The sequence below is a fragment of the Callionymus lyra genome, chromosome 17 (assembly GCF_982586985.1).
Source record: "Callionymus lyra chromosome 17, fCalLyr1.hap1.1, whole genome shotgun sequence".
NCBI classification, from domain to species: Eukaryota; Metazoa; Chordata; class Actinopteri; order Syngnathiformes; family Callionymidae; genus Callionymus; species Callionymus lyra.
Window position 1 is genome coordinate 10968543 of NC_141834.1, and position 18957 is coordinate 10987499.

The 18957-nt window shown below is 38.1% G+C and overlaps 2 protein-coding genes across 5 annotated transcripts; both read right to left on the reverse strand.

The window, feature by feature from the left end:
* Positions 1 to 1097: 1097 nt before the first annotated feature.
* On the reverse strand, positions 1098 to 18865 carry LOC148062408 (myeloid cell surface antigen CD33-like). Of its 4 annotated transcripts, none has more exons than XM_087812079.1 (7): positions 18776 to 18865; positions 17921 to 18310; positions 17268 to 17579; positions 5670 to 5939; positions 5498 to 5597; positions 5384 to 5426; positions 1098 to 1955 (listed from the first exon to the last, which is right to left on the reverse strand). In XM_087812079.1, the coding sequence occupies exons 1-7, from the start codon at positions 18849 to 18851 to the stop codon at positions 1737 to 1739; spliced, it is 1410 nt and encodes a 469-aa protein (XP_087668205.1). In that variant the 5' UTR covers positions 18852 to 18865; the 3' UTR covers positions 1098 to 1736. The 4 variants fall into 4 exon arrangements, with proteins under 4 accessions (XP_087668205.1, XP_087668204.1, XP_087668206.1 ...); XM_087812078.1 differs by having other exon boundaries at positions 5664 to 5939; XM_087812080.1 differs by lacking the exons at positions 5498 to 5597; positions 5670 to 5939 and adding an exon at positions 16651 to 16750.
* On the reverse strand, positions 6409 to 8011 carry LOC148062409 (myeloid cell surface antigen CD33-like). The gene is made up of 3 exons (XM_087779052.1): positions 7934 to 8011; positions 7179 to 7568; positions 6409 to 6794 (listed from the first exon to the last, which is right to left on the reverse strand). The coding sequence occupies exons 1-3, from the start codon at positions 7992 to 7994 to the stop codon at positions 6409 to 6411; spliced, it is 837 nt and encodes a 278-aa protein (XP_087635178.1). The 5' UTR covers positions 7995 to 8011.
* Positions 18866 to 18957: the final 92 nt, after the last annotated feature.

Genomic DNA, 18957 nt, shown 5'->3' on the forward strand with positions numbered 1-18957 from the left:
TTATCATCAAATAAACATCAGTGCATTATATCAAAATATCACTCCCACTAAAGTCTGTGTGGTTTCCAAGATATTATTGACTGATTACTGAGACGTTGACTTTTCACCAATTTTTCAACTTTATGTAGTCAAAACATGTCAAAATCTCATCCTTTTTTGAGGCTTCAAAAAATAACATTTAGGCAACATTTATTTGCATACACATGATCCGCCTGATATTAAACTATGGTTTAAAGACATTATTGGCCGATTTCGGAGACGTTGACTTTTGGCCTTTTTTAAAAAAAAGTTTGAGTGGTTAAAATAGGTCGATTTCTACCTTTTTTTGGCCCTTCAAAAAGCAATATTTTACACATTTTGGAAACAATTTTTTGAGCTCACATGGTCCGTCTGATATCATACTTAAGAATTCCGATTTTTTTTTCCATTTTCGGAGACGTCGATTTTTGGCCTTCTTTTTATAGTCTGAGTGGTTAAAATAGGTCAAATTCTACCTTTTTTCGAGCCTTCAAAAACAACATTTTACACATCTGGGCAACAACTTTTTGCGCTCACATGGTCCGTCTGATATCATACCAAGTATTCTGACATTTTTTTTCCATTTTCGGACGCGTCGATTTTTGGCCATTTTTTAAAGTTTGAGTGATTCAAATCAGTCGAATTATACCTTTTTTCGAGTCTTCAAAAAACAACATTTTACACATTAGGGCAACAATTTTTTGAGTCACATGGTCCGTCTGATATCATACTTAAGTATTCCGACTTTTTTTTTCCATTTTCGGACGCTTCGATTTTTGGCCATTTTTAAAGTTTGAGTGATTAAAATTGGTCGAATTATACCTTTTTCAAGCCTTCAAAAAACGACATTTTACAGATTTGGGCAACATTTTTTTGCGCTCACATGATGCGTTTATGGTTAAATTATGGTTTCAAGCTTAAAACATATAAACCTGTCAAGATATTCAGAAAAAAAAATACATCAAAAGATAACGTTTTAAACATCTCACAACAAGTATTTAAGTAAGCTTTATATGCAAAAGCACCTTTCAGGAGTTTCAGAATAAAGAAGGAAAAAACATATACAAGTCGCACTGGAGTATAAGTCGCATTTTTGGGGGAAATTTATTTGATAAAATCCAACACCAAGAACAGACATGTCATCTTGAAAGGCAATTTAAAATAAAAATAGAATAGATGCGACAAAAGGCTGAATAATTGTATGCTTACGTTACACGACACAACTGAGAACGTGCCTGGTATGTTAACATTACATATTAAGAGTTATTCAGATAACTATAGCATAAATAACATGCTAAGAAGTTTACCAAACCATCCGTGTAACTCCAAATAACTAAAATCCAATGAAATCTTCATCCTCGGTTTCACTTTTAAACAACTCCGCTAACTCCGGAGGTAGAAGATGCGACGCTTCCTCTTCTGAAATTATCAACACAGGCCTAGAGCGCCCTCTTGCGGCTTAAAGTGAATATAACATGTGAAATGATAAACCGGTAATAATGTGAATAATTTCACACATAAGTCGTTCCAGAGTATAAGTCGCACCCCCCGGCTAAACTATGAACAAATCTGCGACTTATAGTCCGGAAAATAAGGTTAATAGAAATGACTAGTGACGATGTCTGATCTCATTGGAATTGGAATATAGTGCCGTCTCCTTCTCGGCTTCTTCGTCCTTCACATCTGGATTTTTACTGAATAAACTTTCGTATTCTTGATCATTTTTTTGGTGATATTTTGACAGCCGTCGAGCTCGTCATGTCTCCTCTCTTGATCTCTGAGTATTCTGTCTCCGTCGTCTCCGATGGCTTGGCAGGAGTTTTTTCTCTCAGGTGGAAGAAGTTGATGGTGGAGTAGGACGCGTCAGCTTCTCGAGGTATCGGCTCCAACATGGCTGTGTTCTGGTCAACGTCCGCCGACCTGTCGCCGACATTTTCCTGCGGAGAATTTCAAATTGTCAGTTCTTCAAACCGGACCTTGAACTGTATAGATGCGGCAGATTCTTCTGAAAGCGGTGAACACTAAGGTCGGCCACGGTGTCCCACAGGGTTACGTTCTTGGATCACGGGACTTGATCAGAAGACACTCTTATAAACTTTCACTGACACCCAACTCTACTCGTCAATGAAGCCAGATGAATTAAATCAGCTAACACAAATTACAGATATCAAGTCCTGGATGACTTAAAAATTCCTCTTACTGAACTCTGGACAAAACTGAGGTTCTATTAGTTGACCCACAACATCTTAGACAATCGTTAACTAATGATCTAGCTTTACAAAATGGACCTGCCCCTGCCACTAGCACCACTGTAAAGAATCTGGTGATGTGTCTCAAATTGAATTCTTCTCTTAGTATACTAGAAGTTAGTATGCATCAGGATAGTGTACGTACTAACTAGTACGCAAATTCTCAACAGATAGTATGTCTCAATCAAACACTGCCGTTTGCACTAACAGTAAATGACGCGACAGCTTCTTCTTCTACTACTATTTAACGATGGTTGCAACCAACTGTTTGAACGCTATCGCCGACACCTGCTTGCAGCACGTTTTGCAAGTTTGGAAAAAGAAATAAAGAAAAAATATGAGAATCGAAATATTCGCGTGATATAGAAGCTGGTATCAGCACCGAAGACGTGTCATCCTTCTACTGTTGGCTGAAAATGCAGATGCAAATATCCTGTAAGTATATGCATATATATGCATTTTTATATGATGTAACTTCCGTTTACATCACTAAGATGGTAGCCATTTATGGTAGATAGTGTCCATCGAACCATACTTAGTTTTGTGGGCTTTTTAGTACGACAATTTAGTGTGCATGGCGCACTAAATTTCGCATACTAAAAATTGAGACGCACTTACGCACTAAAAATACTAACTTTGAGTACGCAAGTATGCTTTTTGAGAAACAGCATGGGTGTCTGCTTTGACGAGGACTCATCATTTGACTCACACATAAAACAAATCTCAGGGACCGTCTACTTCCACCTTCGTAACATCTCAAAAATCAGGAACTTCCTGCCTTTGGATGCTGCTGAGAAACTCATCCATGCTTTTGTTACCTCCAGGCTGGACTATTGTAACCGTCTTCTGTCAGGATGTTCCGAGAAGTCTCTCAGAACTCTTTAGCTCGTTCAGAATCTGCAGCTCGTGTCCAGAGTATCCAGAGTTCTCTCCAGAACTTCCATGGACTCTTCTATACTCTCCTCTTTTCTGGATGGATAGATTTATGGGTGGGTGTGGATGGTTGGATATATTTATCTTTCATTTTGCTGAGGCTGACCTCCATAATCATTTCACTCTTGCAATTTCACAGTTTTTACGTCTATAATCGCCTGTTTGTCAAGTAACTAATGATTAACATTTCTGATGGACGGCCGGTTGGATGGATGGAAAAATTAGGAATCAATGTTTTTTTATGGGTTTTTTCCATACAAGCTTTCATATTAAAGTTGAATGTCCCTTCTTTCTTTTGGCACCATGTCCTCTCACATCAGTCCCCATATAAAGTATGGGCCCATACAGTGGTATGAAAAAGTTTGGGCACCCATGTACATTTTCATGATTTTCCTTTATAAATCATTGGTTGTTTGGATAAATAAATCCATATGATTTACAGAACGTGTGCAAGAATTATTTAAACAAAATTAAGCATGTGCATACATTTAGGCACCCTTATATCTTATTGATTTTATTACCTTTAGCAATAATTATTGGAACACAAAATTGGTTTAGTAACCTCAGTGACCCTTGACCTCCATACACAGGTGAGTCCAATCATGAGAAAGGGTATTTAAGGAGGCCAATTGTAAGTGTTTCTCCTCTTTGCATCTTCTCTGAAGAGTGGCAACATGGGAGCCTCAAAACAACTCTCAAATGACCTGAAAACAATGATTGTTCAACATCAAGGTTTAGGGGAAGGATATAGAATGCTATCTCAGAGATTTAAGCTCTCAGTTTCAACTGTGAGATACATTGTGAGGAAATGAAACACCACAGGCACAGTTCTAGTTAAGGCCCGGAGTGGCAGACCAAGGAAAATCTCAGATAAACAGGGGCGCAGGATGGTGAGAACAGTCAACCCACAGACCAGCTCCAAAGACCTGCAACATCAACTTGCTGCAAATGGTGTCACTGTGCATCGTTCAACTATTCAGTGCACTTTACACAAGGAGATGCTTTATGGAAGAGTAAAAAGTCTTTTCTCTGCACACGCCACAAACGGGGTCGCTTGAGGTATGCTAAAGCACATTTGGACAAGCCAGCTTCATTTTGGAATAAGGTGCTGTGGACTGATGAAACTAAAATAGAGTTATTTGGGTATAACCAGGGGCGTTATGCATGGCGGAAAAATAACCCAGCACTCCAAGAAAAGAACTTGCTGCCTACAGTAAAATTTGTGGCTGTTCCATCATGCTGTGGGGCTGTGTGGCCAGTGCAGGGACGGGGAATCTTGTTAAAGATGAGGGGGGCATGGATTCCTCTCAATATCAGCAGATTCTGGAGAACAATGTCCAGGAATCTGAAACAAAGTTGAAGTTGTGCCGGGGCTGGATCTTTCAACAAGACAACGATCCTAAACACTGCTCAAAATCTACTAAGGCGTTCATGCAGAGGAACAAGTATAACGTTCTGGAATGGCCATCTCAGTCCCCAGACCTGAATATTATTGAAAATGTATGGTGTGATTTAAAGCGGGCGGTCCATGCTCAGAAACCATCAAACCTGACTGAACTGGAGAGGATCTGTAAAGAAGAATGTTCTAAAAAAACTTTCCATCAGAATCCAGACCCTAATTGGAAGCTATAGGAAGAGTTTTGAGGCTTTTATCCAAACAACAAAAATACCAAAATCATGAAACTGTACAGGGGTGCCCAAACTTGTTCATACCACTGTAATTGCCCAACCTCGTTTATACCTTTAGATTTAACGTTTATAGCATGATTGGAAATCCGCATAACATTTCAGGCTAGCATTTGACCCAAGGCTTCCCTCTCATTGATATTTTTTTACGGATTTTCATGAAGTCAGATTAATGCCGTCATTATGACAGTTAAAGTTAAATACTTACTTGATATCTCTTAGTGATGGGTTGATGACGCTTCATGAAGCGCTCTTGGATGAATAACCTTTGCCTTTTGAGCAACTATATTAACGAAATCTGTCATTTTTGAGCAAATAGTGCAATCTATTGATTTATCAGGTCAATCGCTTATTTGTGGATAGTAGATTTTTATCACGATGAATGGCTTAAGGGTTTGTGTGAAGAAATAAATGAAATAAAAGTTTGCCGTCCAGCATCCAATTGTACTTCAGTATTAATGTAGGTTTTTTTCAAACAGATTTGAAAGAAAACTTACCATCTCGACTGACTTGTCATGCTTTCCTGACTTCTGTTTGTTTCTGAGTAGAAATTGTGTTATTATTATTCTGAATGACCAACAACTGTAAACTAGCAACACATCAAAAGGTACCTGACGCAACACAGGACCAAACCAAAAACGAATGCAGATGAAATGCCCCCCACCGAAAATGCAGCCACGATTTCAGTTGTCAGAAACTTTTTCCACTGGCCTGTGGTCAAGATAAGAATCATGAAATGTAAGAGTGTTCACGGTACTTTGAAGACAAGACACTTACTCTCACGGTTAGAGATAACATTGCGAACGAGAAGTTCCTGTTTTGTTTCTCTGTTTTTTTGGCCGACAACACACTGGACGTTCACGCTGTGATCATCTCTCACACTGATGCTGCTCATGATTCCATCTTCTGATACGTTGGTGTTGACGGTATAGTCACTGTGGTTGGTCAGCAGTGGCCAGGAGATGGAGGGTAAGGGACGTCCACGACTGCCGCAGACACAAGTGAGAACTCCTGCATGTCGTTCACATGACCCGTTCAAGATCCCAGCAGACACTAAAAAAAGAAAAAAAAAAGTTTTTTCAAACAATTGAATAGGATCAGAAAACATGGTTCAAACAAGTCACAGTCACATCCACGTGTGTTTTCAGTGTTTCCATCTCATATTCAGCGTTACAGATGTAGCGTCCGGAATCTTCTGCCGTCACGTTTGGTATAAAAACACGATTTGTGGTTTTGTTATCAGTCTGATTAAGCTCTTTCTTCATCATCGTGACAAGAGATTCAGGAAAACTCTCTCAACTGCAGCTCAGACTTATAGAACTTCCATTCATGACGTCTGAGTTTCCCACAATGACTGGTCTCTTTACATCTGCAGGTAAATTAGAAAAACTAAACAAGCGTGAGTCTCATCTGAAGGGATCAGGACTGAGGAGAATTTTGTCTGGATTATTCTTGGGGACAGAGTTAAACTAAAATAATACGTATCCATTAAAATAATTATGACAAAAACTGTAACTCCACTTTATCGTCGACCTCCATCATTCGTTAAATCAACGACAGAAATGAGAGTGAGAAGAGAGACTTGCTTACACTGAACCTTCAGAATCATTTCCTTAGACGTGGTGGTGTTTTTAAATTTGACAGTGCAGGTGATTGTGCTGTTGTGGTGCTCCGGTGTAGAGTTGAACGTCAGCGTTGAGCTGTACTGTTTCATGAAAGAACCAAGAGAAAAATTTGCGTGAACAGTGACGTTTCCTCCGATGTTGCTTTGACGCTTCTGCTTGTCCTTCCAATTCCAGCTGATGATGGGCTCAGATCCGGAGCAGAGTCCAGGAGCAGTGCAGGTCAATGTTTCCAGCCGACTCTCTTTCAGTGAAGGAACCTTCAGAGTAGGTGTTTGACGCAGTACTGGGTTGAGAGTAATGTTTATGATTATTATCTGGAAACATTCTTAAAATGTGGAGACTCGTCTGCTCTGGTCCACCGCTTGTTTTGGGCGCCCCCTTCTGTTAGAAGATTATAAAACTTCTCTGAAAACTGAAGTAAGTAAGTAAGTAAGTAATATATATTTATATAGCGCTTTTCGTGTCTCAAGTCTTAATGTTAATTTGTTTTTAAAACAAGAGAAAGGCTGGATCCAGTTTTAATTTTTCGATAGTTTAGAATGTACTGTCTCTACTTCAGCCATGATGGGAAATGAATGAAACTAACGTCTCTGACAAACTGCCATTTCTCAAAAACATTTTCTCAAGTGATCGTGTGATTAGAAATGATTAATGAAAGTGGTCGTACCTTTGACGGAAATGTTTTGTGTCATTGTGTAACTGTAACCAGTTGTTTGTCCTTTTAAACTTCCTTCAACTCTGAGCCAGTATGATCCAGAATCTGACTGTGAGAGGTCATTGATGATGATGCTGCAGTTCCGTCGACTCATATCAGGCTCCAACATGGACACTCGTCCTTGAAATTCGTCTTCAACGGTTGTGTCTTTCTTGTTGGTGTAGATTAGTTTTGATGTTTGAGTACAAAGTCCTTTATTTGGACATTTGTACCAAAGTATGTACTGAGGGGTGAATAAGCTCGGTGTCATGAAGGAGCAAGGAATCACCAAGCAGAGTCCTTCTTCTGCAGTTATTTCACCTTCATTCAACGTGACACAGTAGTTGTCGCGGTAACACTCCGCTGTTTAACAAAACACAAAAAGGGGAAAAAGTTGTACAAAAACATTATCACATTTAATCATCTGTTTTTGAGAAGAACACATTCTCACATTTATATCACACTTTCATGCATCTTTTTTTTTATTTATAAATTGTTTTTTTGAAATTTGTATATTTCATGTTAATATTGGTATGTTTTTTACATGGTATGAATACAAATAGTTTAAAAATATATTCTATAGTTTGTTTTTATAAATTGATTTGGATTATTTGATTAATATGTGTTACTATGTTGGTATTTTACACACTCGCTGATCATTTCCTATATATTACATATTTCTTCTGTAAACTCGAATGAAAGATCCTTTTAGAAAAAAGGGATCCTACCTTTAACGCCAACGTTGCCTCCCATAGAAAAGAGCAGATGAATCCAGAAGAGAATAATCATTTTTCTTTTAACATGGACGACAGTTTGTCTGTCCACGCAGCTGTGACCAGATCTGTTGCTTCTAGAATACTAGTCCTCACTTTTGCTCTTCCCTTTTTTCATTAAGTATGTTCACCCCCACACTTCACACCCTGAGATAAAAAAATTGGCCAATGATTCTACTTGTTCCTCTTTCAAACTCTGGAAATATGTCTGAAGATTGTCTTTGTATTTTTGGTTCGAACTTATGCATTTAACAATACTTACAATCGATATTCTATCATTAAGTAACACATAATCGCTTGTTTATTATGTAATTTACACTAAAACTTTTCTCCATTTTTTTGTAACATAAAAATAACATGAAGATATACGATAGCGAGTCTTTTTTGTTGTTGGTTTTCGCCATTCCAAAAAATGAAAATTAAATTGCTGATTTTTATAGTTATTTCACCTCAATTGGGGTAAAAGGTAAATTAGTCCGAATACTATTGGCCTAGTAATTACTAAAGAATATATAAAATTAAGAAGAAAGAAATGTACAATTCTGACTAAGTTCAGCTGATTTGGTTAAGTAACAATTATAATAGAATTAACAGTTAATTTATTTTACAGACATATTGGTAAATAAGGATTCAAACAAAAAGGATTTTGGAAACAATGATTCTAAACCCAGATAAAATGGATGAATTTAATAAATTGGTAAAAAAAAAAAACTCAAATGTTTTAGGAATAAAGTAACACCGGCTACAAGGGTTACACACATCATTAGAGGGGAAAACAAAATGGCTGACAACAAACCCCGACCAACATGCCAGTGTGGATTTGCCAGAAACTAAGAAGGTGTGTCAAGAAGACCCTCCAATCTTCACTCAATTCTTCAACAAATGTGAGTCAAAAGCCAAAGAAGTTGGTTTGCTTTCAGAAGCTTTCACTAATATAACCCTCAAATTAGTTAATAAGCTTAACCTTATTCTAAAAGAAAATAAGCTCAAAGAAATACAATGGCAACAAGAAACAGCTCTGTTGAAACATAGAGAACCACTCCTAACAGAGAGGCTCGACTTGACCAAGACTCAACTTGATAACCGTGAACTCAGTGGGTTGGGACAAGACCTCACTGATCATAAAACACTGGATAAACATCATCAGCCAGACCTCGAAGAAACCCAGGTTGAATCCAAGACCTTTCAAATGGTGTGTCGAGTTGAGGCAAAATTAGATATACCTGTATGTCTAAAACACCTTTTCGACAACAAAGAAGTCAAAGTCAGGTCAGAAGCATCACAAGATGAACTTCTTCTACCAGACATATTGTACCTGTGCCTTCTCAATGACTGTGATGAGACTAAAAGATCACCACAGGAAGCAAATTAACAAGTTTGATCTCTGTCTGAGCTAGTTCAAAATCTCAGAGCAGAAAAGGACAAAGAGATGGGCAATATCTCCCAAATCATCCTTAAAATAACCGAGTCAGAAAATCATGTAAGTCAGCTCCAAGAGGTCCAGCACAGGACAAAACATGAGCCACAAGGAGATGCAGACGACCATAGTCACTGCATCAACATGCTCTCCATTACCAGGGTCTCATAACCTCAAGGCCCAAGACATTGGACCCAAGGCATCAGGTTCCACCTGATCGTTCTCCCTACTGGTATTAGCCCTCCAGTGGCACAATCCATACATCAGGCATGTCTATCAAAGTTTCCATAAAAACTGATAAGAAGTTCGTAGCAAAGAACGCACGGCACCATGGAAACTCATCTCACAATCACAGATCAACCAGGAAATTGAGAAGATTTCCCCATCAAAACAAAGACAATTAAGATAATGACAAACCAAAACATTTTTAAAATAAAGGCGCCAATTTCACATGTATTCTTAATAGATTAAATAAAGCAAGAGATATTTGGAAAAATTTCTGTGAATGGTATAAGAACCAATAGCCACAAAGTGATCATCCAGACTAACCCTGAATGATTCTTTTCATTTTCACTTTTTTATAGCCTTGTAATCTTCCTGTATAGGTCATGTTTTTCTCTCTTTTCTCTTCTTTCCTCTTTAATAAAAGTCATGTTGTTCCTTAACAGCTGTGACTCAGACAAATTCCTCGCTTTCATTCGTACTTTCTCTGGGCCAAAAGGGGATATAACAAGCGTGCGACACAAATTGCCTGATTCAAAATCGAAGCAAAAATGTATTGAAAAATAGAATCGAATGAAAAGAGCAAATATTCTTGCTAGTCAGAAACTCAGTCCAACCTGTCTTGCAAAGAAAAATAAAATCTATAAAAACTAAAGAAAAATTTTGTTTACAAAATTACTTTAATAGGACGACAAAGAAATAATAAAGCATACCAAACATTCAAAATAAATAAAAATTTTGTAATTTTTTTCTATCATTTTATTTTTTATTTTTGTTAAAAAATATTTTCTTTTTAGTATTACATTTTTTTTCCTTCCCCTTCGTGTGATTATCTTTTTCTCTGTAAACTACTTCATCGCTCTCATTGCGTACTTTAAGTTGTTTTATTTGGTTTTAGACACACCCATGTCATTGGCCATGATGAAGAGAATGTACAAACATCATTTTCTGAACTCCATGCCCGATCCATATGGTCTTTACCAAAGGATGATGCCTGCCATCTCTTTTAGCCTTTTAGGTTAATGGGAGGAAAAGGGGTAATAAGGGTGAAACACATCAATTTGTGTATCAGTGACTCTGTTGCCAGGAACCCAATGGACACCCTGGGCACTTGGGTGAGTTGGACGACGTTCGACACCATACAACAACCATGGGGAAGAGCAAGGACTTCTTTCCATGTGGTCCTTGATGGACAAACATCGACGGTTTCTCCACAATGACCAAAGGGGATTTGTAATGAAGTCCTTCGTATTCGTTTTTGCTTAACACTGAAACACCAAAGCCTCGGTTTACTACTTTGGAATGCAGACCTTCTCCCATCAAAAGGCCGGCCATTCTCCACACATGTCGGGAGAACCAGAATCACCGGATGACTTTCAGAGTGATAATTGTCATTTCTTGTTCAATAAAATATTTTCAGATACAGAGAGGCCGAAGAAGAAATTTACGTGAACTATATAACCAAACATAAAAGTGTTTTGATGTCTAAATGCTGTGACAGGCCTTCAGTGGCGCACATTTGAATGAATCCACCTCTCAATAACTACTTTAAGGTTATTTATACACCACAGGGATCTGACCGTGTACTGTTATAGGTCAATTAGACGTTTATCATCAAATAAACATCAGTGCATTATATCAAAATATCACTCCCACTACAGTCTGTGTGGTTTCCAAGATATTATTGACTGATTACTGAGACGTTGACTTTTCACCAATTTTTCAACTTTATGTAGTCAAAACATGTCAAAATCTCAACCTTTTTTGAGGCTTCAAAAAATAACATTTAGGCAACATTTATTTGCATACACATGATCCGCCTGATATTAAACTATGGTTTAAAGACATTATTGGCCGATTTCGGAGACGTTGACTTTTGGCCTTTTTTTAAAAAAGTTCGAGTGGTTAAAATAGGTCGATTTCTACCTTTTTTTGGCCCTTCAAAAAGCAATATTTAACACATTTTGGAAACAATTTTTTGAGCTCACATGGTCCGTCTGATATCATACTTAAGAATTCCGATTTTTTTTTTCCATTTTCGGAGACGTCGATTTTTGGCCTTCTTTTTATAGTCTGAGTGGTTAAAATAGGTCAAATTCTACCTTTTTTGAGCCTTCAAAAACAACATTTTACACATCTGGGCAACAACTTTTTGCGCTCACATGGTCCGTCTGATATCATACCAAGTATTCTGACTTTTTTTTTTCATTTTCGGACGCGTCGATTTTTGGCCATTTTTTAAAGTTTGAGTGATTCAAATCAGTCGAATTATACCTTTTTTCGAGTCTTCAAAAAACAACATTTTACACATTAGGGCAACAATTTTTTGAGTCACATGGTCCGTCTGATATCATACTTAAGTATTCCGACTTTTTTTCCATTTTCGGACGCTTCGATTTTTGGCCATTTTTTAAAGTTTGAGTGATTAAAATTGGTCGAATTATACCCTTTTTCAAGCCTTCAAAAAACTACATTTTACAGATTTGGGCAACATTTTTTTGCGCTCACATGATGCGTTTATGGTTAAATTATGGTTTCAAGCTTAAAACATATAAACCTGTCAAGATATTCAGAAAAATAAATATATCAAAAGATAACGTTTTAAACATCTCACAACAAGTATTTAAGTAAGCTTTATATGCAAAAGCACCTTTCAGGAGTTTCCGAATAAAGAAGGAAAAAACATATACAAGTCGCACTGGAGTATAAGTCGCATTTTTGGGGGAAATTTACTTGATAAAATCCAACACCAAGAACAGACATGTTATCTTGAAAGGCAATTTAAAATAAAAATAGAATAGATGCGACAAAAGGCTGAATAATTGTATGCTTACGTTACACGACACAACTGAGAACGTGCCTGGTATGTTAACATAACATATTAAGAGTTATTCAGATAACTATAGCATAAATAACATGCTAAGAAGTTTACCAAACCATCCGTGTAACTCCAAATAACTAAAATCCAATGAAATCTTCATGCTCGGTTTCACTTTTAAACAACTCCGCTAACTCCGGAGGTAGAAGATGCGGCGCTTCCTCTTCTGAAATTATCAACACAGGCCTAGAGCGCCCTCTTGCGGTTTGAAGTGAAAATAACATGTGAAATGATAAACCGGTAATAATGTGAATAATTTCACACATAAGTCGTTCCAGAGTATAAGTCGCACCCCCCGGCTAAACTGTGAACAAATCTGCGACTTATAGTCCGGAAAATAAGGTTAATAGAAATGACTAGTGACGATGTCTGATCTCATTGGAATTGGAATATAGTGCCGTCTCCTTCTCGGCTTCTTCATCCTTCACATCTGGATTTTTACTGAATAAACTTTCGTATTCTTGATCATTTTTTTGGTGATATTTTGACAGCCGTCGAGCTCGTCATGTCTCCTCTCTTGATCTCTGAGTATTCTGTCTCCGTCGTCTCCGATGGCTTGGCAGGAGTTTTTTCTCTCAGGTGGAAGAAGTTGATGGTGGAGTAGGACGCGTCAGCTTCTCGAGGTATCGGCTCCAACATGGCTGTGTTCTGGTCAACGTCCGCCGACCTGTCGCCGACATTTTCCTGCGGAGAATTTAAAATTGTCAGGTCCTTCACACTGGACCTTGAACTGTATAGATGCGGCCGAATCTTCTCAAAGCGGTGTACACTAAGGTCAGCCACGGTGTCCCACAGGGTTACGTTCTTGGATCACGGGACTTGATCAGAAGACACTCTTATAAACTTTCACTGACACCCAACTCTACTCGTCAATGAAGTAAGATGAATTAAATCAGCTAACACAAATTACAGATATCAAGTCCTGGATGACTTAAAAATTCCTCTTACTGAACTCTGGACAAAAGTGAGGTTCTACTAGTTGACCCACAACATCTCAGACAATCTTTAACTAATGATCTAGCTTTACAAAATGGACTTTCTCCTGCTACTAGCACCACTGTAAAGAATCTGGTGCTGTGTCTCAAATTGAATTCTTCTCTTAGTATACTAGAAGTTTGTATGCATCAGGATAGTGTACGTACTAACTAGTACGCAAATTCTCAACAGATAGTATGTCTCAATCAAACACTGCCGATTGCAGTAAATGACGCGACAGCTTCTTCTTCTACTACTATTTAACGATGGTTGCAACCAACTGTTTGAACGCTATCGCCGACACCTGCTTGCAGCACGTTTTGCAAGTTTGGAAAAAGAAATAAAGAAAAAATATGAGAATCGAAATATTCGCGTGATATAGAAGCTGGTATCAGCACCGAAGACGTCTCATCCTTCTACTGTTGGCTGAAAATGCAGATGCAAATATCCTGTAAGTATATGCATATATATGCATTTTTATATGATGTAACTTCCGTTTACATCACTAAGATGGTAGCCATTTATGGTAGATAGTGTCCATCGAACCATACTTAGTTTTGTGGGCTTTTTAGTACGACAATTTAGTGTGCATGGCGCACTAAATTTCGCATACTAAAAATTGAGACGCACTTACGCACTAAAAATACTAACTTTGAGTACGCAAGTATGCTTTTTGAGAAACAGCATGGGTGTCTGCTTTGACGAGGACTCATCATTTGACTCACACATAAAACAAAGAGAAACTCATCCATGCTTTTGTTACCTCCAGGCTGGACTATTGTAACTGTCTTCTGTCAGCATGTTCCGAGAAGTCTCTCAGAACTCTTTAGCTCGTTCAGAATCTGCAGCTCGTGTCCAGAGTATCCAGAGTTCTCTCCAGAACTTCCATGGACTCTTCTATACTCTCCTCTTTTCTGGATGGATAGATTTATGGGTGGGTGTGGATGGTTGGATATATTATCTTTCATTTTGCTGAGGCTGACCTCCATAATCATTTCACTCTTGCAATTTCACAGTTTTTACGTCTATAATCGCCTGTTTGTCAAGTAACTAATGATTAACATTTCTGATGGACGGCCGGTTGGATGGATGGAAAAATTAGGAATCAATGTTTTTTTATGGTTTTTTTCCATACAAGCTTTCATATTAAAGTTGAATGTCCCTTCTTTCTTTTGGCACCATGTCCTCTCACATCAGTCCCCATATAAAGTATGGGCCCATACAGTGGTATGAAAAAGTTTGGGCACCCATGTACATTTTCATGATTTTCCTTTATAAATCATTGCTTGTTTGGATAAACAAATCCATATGATTTACAGAACGTGTGCAAGAATTATTTAAACAAAATTAAGCATGTGCATACATTTAGGCACCCTTATATCTTATTGATTTTATTACCTTTAGCAATAATTATTGGAACACAAAATTGGTTTAGTAACCTCAGTGACCCTTGACCTCCATACACAGGTGAGTCCAATCATGAGAAAGGGTATTTAAGGAGGCCAATTGTAAGTGTTTCTCCTCTTTGCATCTTCTCTGAAGAGTGGCAACATGGGAGCCTCAAAACAACTCTCAAATGACCTGAAAACAATGATTGTTCAACATCAAGGTTTAGGGGAAGGATATAGAATGCTATCTCAGAGATTTAAGCTCTCAGTTTCAACTGTGAGATACATTGTGAGGAAATGGAAGACCACAGGCACAGTTCTAGTTAAGGCCCGGAGTGGCAGACCAAGGAAAATCTCAGATAAACAGGGGCGCAGGATGGTGAGAACAGTCACAGTCAACCCACAGACCAGCTCCAAAGACCTGCAACATCAACTTGCTGCAGATGGTGTCACTGTGCATCGTTCAACTATTCAGTGCACTTTACACAAGGAGATGCTTTATGGAAGAGTAAAAAGCCTTTTCTCTGCACACGCCATAAACGGGGTCGCTTGAGGTATGCTAAAGCACATTTGGACAAGCCAGCTTCATTTTGGAATAAGGTGCTGTGGACTGATGAAACTAAAATAGAGTTATTTGGGCATAACCAGGGGCGTTATGCATGGCGGAAAAATAACCCAGCACTCCAAGAAAAGAACTTGCTGCCTACAGTAAAATTTGGTGGCGGTTCCATCATGCTGTGGGGCTGTGTGGCCAGTGCAGCGATTGGGAATCTTGTTAAAGATGAGGGGCGCATGGATTACTCTCAATATCAGCAGATTCTGGAGAACAATGTCCAGGAATCTGTAACAAACAAGAAGTTCCGCCGGGACTGGATCTTTCAACAAGACAACGATCCTAAACACTGCTCAAAATCTACTAAGGCGTTCATGCAGAGGAACAAGTATAACGTTCTGGAATGGCCATCTCAGTCCCCAGACCTGAATATTATTGAAAATGTATGGTGTGATTTAAAGCGGGCGGTCCATGCTCAGAAACCATCAAACCTGACTGAACTGGAGAGGATCTGTAAAGAAGAATGTTCTAAAAAAACTTTCCATCAGAATCCAGACCCTAACTGGAAGCTATAGGAAGAGTTTTGAGGCTTTTATCCAAACAACAAAAATACCAAAATCATGAAACTGTACAGGGGTGCCCAAACTTGTTCATACAACTGTAATTGCCCAACCTCGTTTATACCTTTAGAGTTAACGTTTATAGCATGATTGGAAATCCGCATAACATTTCAGGCTAGCATTTAACCCAAGGCTTCCCTCTCATTGATATTTTTTTACGGATTTTCATGAAGTCAGATTAATGCTGTCATTATGACAGTTAAAGTTAAATAATTACTGGATATCTCTTAGTGATGGGTTGATGACGCTTCATGAAGCGCTCTTGGATGAATAACCTTTGCCTTTTGAGCAACTATATGAACGAAATCTGTCATTTTTGAGCAAATAGTGCAATCTATTGATTTATCAGGTCAATCGCTTATTTGTGAATAGTCGATTTTTATCACAATGAATGGCTTAAGGGTTTGTGTGAAGAAATAAATGTAATAAAAGTTTGCCGTCCAGCATCCAATGGTACTTCAGTATTAATGTTGGATTTTTTCAAACAGATTTGAAAGAAAACTTACCATCTCCACTGACTCGTCATGCTTTCCTGACTTCCGTTTGTTTCTGAGAAGAAATTGTGTTATTATTATTCTGAATGACCAACAATTGTAAACTAGCAACACATCAAAAGTACCTGATGCAACACAGGACCAAACCAAAAACGAAGGCAGATGAAATGCCCCCCACCGAAAATGCAGCCACGATTTCAGTTGTAAGAAACTTTTTCCACTGGTCTGTAGTCAAGATAAGAATCATGAAATGTAAGAGTGTTCACGGTACTTTGAAGACAAGACACTTAATCTCACGGTTAGAGATCACGTTGAGAACGAGAAGTTACTGTTTTGTTTCTTTTTTTGTTGTGACCGACAACACACTGGACTTTTTACACTGTGAAAACACGATGTGTGGTTTTTTTTATCAGTCTGATTAAGCGCTTTCTTCATCATCGTGACAAGAGATTCCGGAAAACTGCAGCTCAGACTTAGAGAACATCAATTCATGACGTCTGAGTTTCCCACAATGACTGGTCTCTTTACATCTGCAGGTAAATTAGAAAAACTAAACAAGCTTGAGTCTCATCTGAAGGGATCAGGACTGAGGAGAATTCTGTCTGGATTATTCTTATTAAATTAAAATAATATGTATCCATTAAAATAATTATGACAAAAACTGTAACTCCACTTTATCGTCGACCTCCATCATTCGTCAAATCAATGACAGAAATGAGAGTGAGAAGAGAGACATGCTTACTCTGAACTTTCAGGGTCTTATCCTTAGACGTGGTGGTCTTTTTAAATTTGACAGTGCAGGTGATTGTGCTGTTGTGGTGCTCCGCTGTAGAGTTGAACTTCAGCATTGAGCTGTACTTTTTCATGAAAGTACCAAAAGAACAGTGAACGGTGAAGTTTCCTCCGATGTAGCTTTGATGCTTCTGCTTGTCCTTCCAATTCCAGCTGATGATGGGCTCAGATCCGGAGCAGAGTCCAGGAGCAGTGCAGGTCAATGTTTCCAGCCGACTCTCTTTCAGTGAAGGAACCTCCAGAGTAGGTTTTTGACGCAGTACTGGGTTGAGATTAATGTTTATGATTATAATCTGGAAACATTCTTAAAATGTGGAGACTCATCTGCTCTGGTTCACCGCTTGTTTTGGGCGCCCCCTTCTGTTAGAAGATTATAAAACTTCTCTGAAAACTGAAGTGTCTCAAGTCTTAATGTTCATTTATTTTTAAAACAAGAGAAAGGCTGGATCCGGTTTTAATTTTTCGATAGTTCAGAATGTACTGTCTCTACTTCAGCCATGATGGGAAATGAATGAAACTAACGTCTCTGACAAACTGCCATTTCTCAAAAACATTTTCTCAAGTGATCGTGTGATTAGAAATGATTAATGAAAGCGGTCGTACCTTTGACGGAAATGTCTTGTGTCATTGCGTAGGTGTAACCGGTAAGACCTGCTGTGTTCCTTCCTTCAACCCTGAGAAGGTATGATCCAGAATCTGACTGTGAGAGGTCATTGATGATGATGCTGCAGTTCCTTTGACTCATATCAGGCTCCAACATGGACACTCGTCCTTGAAATTCGTCTTCAACGGTTCTGTCTTTCTTGTTGGTGTAGATTAGTTTCCATGATCGAGTACAAGATCCTTTATTTGGACAATTGTACCAAAGTATGTACTGAGGGATGAATGACCTCGATGTTGTGAAGGAGCAAGGAATCACCAAGCAGAGTCCTTCTTCTGCAGTTATTTCACCTTCATTCAACGTGACACAGTAGTTGTAGTCGTAACACACCTCTGTTTAACAAAACACAAAAAGGGGGAAAAGTTGTACAAAAACATTATCACATTTAATCATCTGTTTTTTAGATGAACACATTCTCACATTTATATCACACTTTCATGCATCTTTTTTTATTCATAAATTGTTTATTTAAAATGTATATATTTTATGTCAATATTGGTATGTTTTTTACATGGTATGAATACAAATAGTTTAAAAATATATTCTATAGTTTGTTTTTATAAATTGATTCAGATTATTTGATTAATTTGTGTTACTTTGTTGGTATTTTACACACTCACTGATCATTTCCTATATATTACATATTTCTTCTGTAAACTCAAAATGAAAGATCCTTTTGAGTGCCTCGCTCCAAAGTCTATCAAAGTTTCAATTAACTTCCTCTTTTTTTTTAAGCTGTTAAAACACTGATGCTTAATAGCAATACAACAGAGGCTAATAGAAAAAAGGGATCCTACCTTTAGCGCCAACGTTGCCTCCCATAGAAATGAGCAGATGAATCCAGAAGAGAATAAGCATTTTTTCTTTTAACATGGACGACAGTTTGTCTGTCCATGCAGCTCTGACCAGATTTGTTGCTTCTAGAATACTAGTCCTCACTTTTGCTCTTCCCTTTTTTCGGCAAGTATGTACACCCCCA